This window comes from Anarrhichthys ocellatus, unplaced genomic scaffold (assembly GCF_004355925.1).
Source record: "Anarrhichthys ocellatus isolate YVR2014 unplaced genomic scaffold, GSC_Weel_1.0 scaffold29, whole genome shotgun sequence".
Taxonomy (NCBI): Eukaryota; Metazoa; Chordata; class Actinopteri; order Perciformes; family Anarhichadidae; genus Anarrhichthys; species Anarrhichthys ocellatus.
This window is the reverse complement of record NW_022280059.1, coordinates 1,059,914-1,063,893: the sequence shown is the minus strand read 5'-3', so window position 1 is coordinate 1,063,893 and position 3,980 is coordinate 1,059,914. Positions and strand designations below refer to the sequence as shown.

Genomic DNA, 3,980 nt, shown 5'->3' with positions numbered 1-3,980 from the left:
TGTGTGTGTGTGTGTGTGTGTGTGTGTGTGTGTGTGTGTGTGTGTGTCAGGAGCTGACATCAGGACAGTTAACGTGAGAGAGCTCACCTCAGGCGTCCTCCACACAAAGTTCTGGGTCGTGGACAAGAAGCACATTTACATCGGCAGCGCCAACATGGACTGGAGGTCCCTCACACAGGTTAATACTCACAATCACTTTTTTTTTTAATCATGTGAATGGAAATGTCTTAAATGGTTTCCCGGGTGGATAATGAATTGTTCAGTATTGTTGAGTTGTTACTTTCAGAAGTCAGTGTTAGCTTTCTGAATCGGATCGAAAAGCATGCGAGCAGAACGACGTGTCTTCTGCTTTTAGGAGGAAGTTCTTGTGTCGCCTCAAAAGTTTCGGTCACACGCCGTGCAGAAAGAATAGTTTCAATTTGCTTTAATACTGTGACGTCATCAATATCTCAAATGTAGCTTTCCTAGTCAGATATTCAGTGGCCTGTTGATTTTGCTGAGTTGTCACTTCCATGAGCGTCCCGAGTGCACCAACATCTCATATGTTTCTAAGACATTTCTTTAGGACATTTCTAATTTTTTTTTCAATCTCAGGAATTACCAGATAAATGTTTTTCAAAATAAGTTTAGAAAAGTCTAGAAAACAGTCTTTACATCAATGTCTTGATATGAAGTAATTCTGTGCTCCTGCAGTTTTTTCCCTACTCATCTCCGCAGTTTAAAAACATCTGTGCTTGGCGTGAATGTTGTGCTGGTGTGCAGGTGAAGGAGCTGGGTGTGGTGGTCTACAACTGCAGCTGCTTGGCTGCAGACCTGGGTAAGATCTTCGAAGCCTATTGGCTCCTGGGAGACAGTCAGTCGATCCCGTCACCTTGGCCCAACAGATTCGCCACCCTCTACAACAAGGACACGCCCCTCCAGCTGCCGCTCAACAGCACGCCGTCCAACGTCTACCTGTCGGTGAGATGAGAACAGGGACGGGAGGTTTTTTTGTTTAAGGCTCCCCGCGTTGCTTAAAATTGAACAAAACATTTACAAGATCTCTTTTCTCTCCCCTCTGAAGAGTTCCCCTCCGTCCTTCTGTGCAGCCGGCCGGACTCCAGACCTTCAGTCCATCCTCAGCGTGATGGAGGACGCCGAGAGCTTCATCTACATCGCTGTCATGAACTACCTGCCCACCATGGAGTTTTCCCATCCTAAAAGGTAGAAGTGACGTTTCACTACAGGGAGGACAGTTTAGCAGAGTCAGAGGTCAGTTTTGAGTCTGTGGAGCCCTTAGGTAGCTGCTCACGGTCATGTTTTAGCCTTGTTAGCGACATGACGCTACGTCCGTCCACCACTTTGGTTCAGAACAACATATCTCAACAATTATTAGATGGATTAGATGACATTTAGTACAGATGTCGCCACGTCACGTCTGGCAACCCCCCCCCCCCCCCTGCAGGTACTGGGCCGACATCGACACCCAGCTGAGGCGGGTCGGGTACGAGAAGCGGGTCATGGTGCGCCTGCTGATCAGCTGCTGGGCCAGCACCCAACCAGTCATGTTTCCCTTCCTGAAGTCTCTGGCCTCAGTGTACGACCCCAAGAGCAGGCTGGACATCCAGGTGGTGAGTAGCTCCTCTGTGTTTCTTCATAAGAAGAGCTGGTCATGTGTCCTCTGCCACAGAGACAGGAGTTAGTACATATTATGATGACTGTTTTATAGTCAAATGCATAACCTGATGACTGTTATTTCCTCATGCAGAGGCTGTTTGTGGTGCCGGCCAGCCCCAAGCAGAAGGAGATTCCCTTTGCCAGAGTCAACCACAACAAGTACATGGTGACTGATAAGATAGCCTACATAGGTAAGGCTGCACGCACACTGCACGCTGAATCAATAATGAAAACAGTAATATTCACATCTGACTGTGTGTGTGTGTGTATATATATATATATATATATATATATATATATATTAGTGCTGGGCATGGATTTTTGTGATTAATCCCATTGTTATGGCAAAGTTCAATAATGAATTCAAAAGTAGTGTATTGCGCATTTTCATTTTAAAAGTACTGCTATATGAACAAAAGTGCAATAACATTTGGTTCACGAGATGCAGGTAGCATGTTTTATACTTAATGTGAATATAATTCATACTTTGATGGCATCTTATTCTGAAAACCGGATGTTCGTCTGAAGAAACCGGATGTTGTCTCACGTTAATCTTACCGCTAACTTTCAAAGTCCTTCGCTCGCTCCCGATCTGTGCCGTTTAAATGCGTTTACCGTGAATTTCAGCATATAGGTGCACTAACATGTAAGTGTCTGCTGAGTTGACCACGGAGATCTGAGTGTCTGCTGACTTTACCGCAGCGATGTCCAGTAGTCTCCAGGGAGAGCAACAGCTGGTGCAGCTTCTCTCTTTATTTCTGCCCCCCCCCCCCCTCGACCAGAAGCGGAAGTCGCCTTTTCTCTACGGCAACACACACACACACACACATACACAACTGACTATAGGATGTTTGCTGGCTTTTATCCCACTGTTCTTGTCATCCTCTTGTTGTTGTGTCTATGTATTGTCTCTTGTCTTTCAATTAAAAAAAAATAATAAAATAATAATAATAATAAATTTTAAAAATGCGTTAACGCGCAATAAAATAATTGTCGGCGTTAATTAATAATGAATGTGTTAACGCGAAAATAAGGCGTTAACTTGCCCAGCACTAATATATATATACAACAGCGCTGAAATGGCTGAGATCTGATCTGTGTGTTTGTGTCTTCAGGTACGTCTAACTGGTCAGGTGACTACTTCATGAGCACGGCCGGCTCGGCGCTGGTAGTCAACCAGACCGCGTCTCAGTCCTCGGAGCCGACCGTCCAGTCGCAGCTGAAGGCCGTGTTCGAGAGGGACTGGGACTCCGCCTACAGCACCCCTCTCACCCAGCACTCCAACCACAAAGACTTGTGTTAGTTTTTACCACCGGCAGTGTGGACACTTGTGTGCCAACACGTGTTGCAGTGCTGTAGTTTGTTTCAGTATTTCACCAGCCAGCTGAGACAGTTGTCCTCGCGGTGAACACGGAAACTCTTGAGTTGAGAAATCAGACGACCTCTTAGCGGAGCGGAGTTTCCCAGTTGGCTACGGTCCAAAGAAAGATAGCTGACTTCCAGTACACCTAGCTAATCACAGCTTTAGTGCTGACTCCTATTTAACCAGAGGAATGTGCCATCAAACCAGTGCTGCCAGCTGTTAAAGGGTTGTTCACAGGTGCCATTTTTTATTTTAAGGCAATTATTATTTTGCATTTCTTTTGTGTTTCTATCAAAGCTGGCCCGGGATTCAAACTACATGTGTAATAAGACATCTGTAACATCGGACCATGTTGGTGGAACAGTTGTTGTTTCTCCTAAAAACCTCAAACTGACTTTATTTTCTTTAATCACGGGGTTTCCGTCATGTACTATGGTGCCAGTAGCAGAAGAGGGCGCTGTGTCAGCTTTTCTTCAGTCAGGTCTGTTTCATGATGAATCACATCTACTGGCTCCCATCGATCACAGTGTCTAGTGATCTACTCATCGATCACCGTGTCTAGTTTTAAAACCTCACCAGCCTCAGTGGGGTTTATTTGTAATATCCCAGCTCACCTCAGGGAGTGAAGTAGTTTTCTTAATGAATCCTTTTAGTTTGCTGTAGTCTGGAATAATGAATGTTGATGCCGGTGAGCTGTTCATAAGATTACTCAGTCTTCATGACTGGTTTTTAAAATAAACTAATTTAATACTAAATCAGCCGTGTACACGATAGATTGAAAGTTTTAAATGAACTTGTTTAATTTCCACCGTGTGGAGTGATTGAAAGAACCAATGGCTGAAGAGGTGGTTGTTATGGCAGCTGTCTGAAGAAGCTAGTCGTGGTGTGCTGATAGGAATATTGTGGACATCAGCTTCCTCTTTATACAGAAATCACTCTCAATAAATGTGTTTGAATCAAA

At 44.7% G+C, this 3,980-nt stretch overlaps 1 protein-coding gene across 2 annotated transcripts in view; it reads left to right on the top strand.

The window, feature by feature from the left end:
* Positions 1-3,980, top strand: part of pld3 (phospholipase D family member 3) — a 9,121-nt gene extending 5,141 nt beyond the window's left edge. For both annotated transcript variants that reach the window (XM_031863759.1, XM_031863760.1), the window contains exons 7-12: positions 51-178; positions 763-960; positions 1,064-1,203; positions 1,445-1,610; positions 1,748-1,847; positions 2,772-3,980. In XM_031863759.1, the coding sequence (XP_031719619.1) occupies positions 51-178; positions 763-960; positions 1,064-1,203; positions 1,445-1,610; positions 1,748-1,847; positions 2,772-2,959 (920 nt within the window). In that variant the 3' untranslated portion in view covers positions 2,960-3,980. The remainder of the gene's footprint in view (positions 1-50; positions 179-762; positions 961-1,063; positions 1,204-1,444; positions 1,611-1,747; positions 1,848-2,771) is intronic.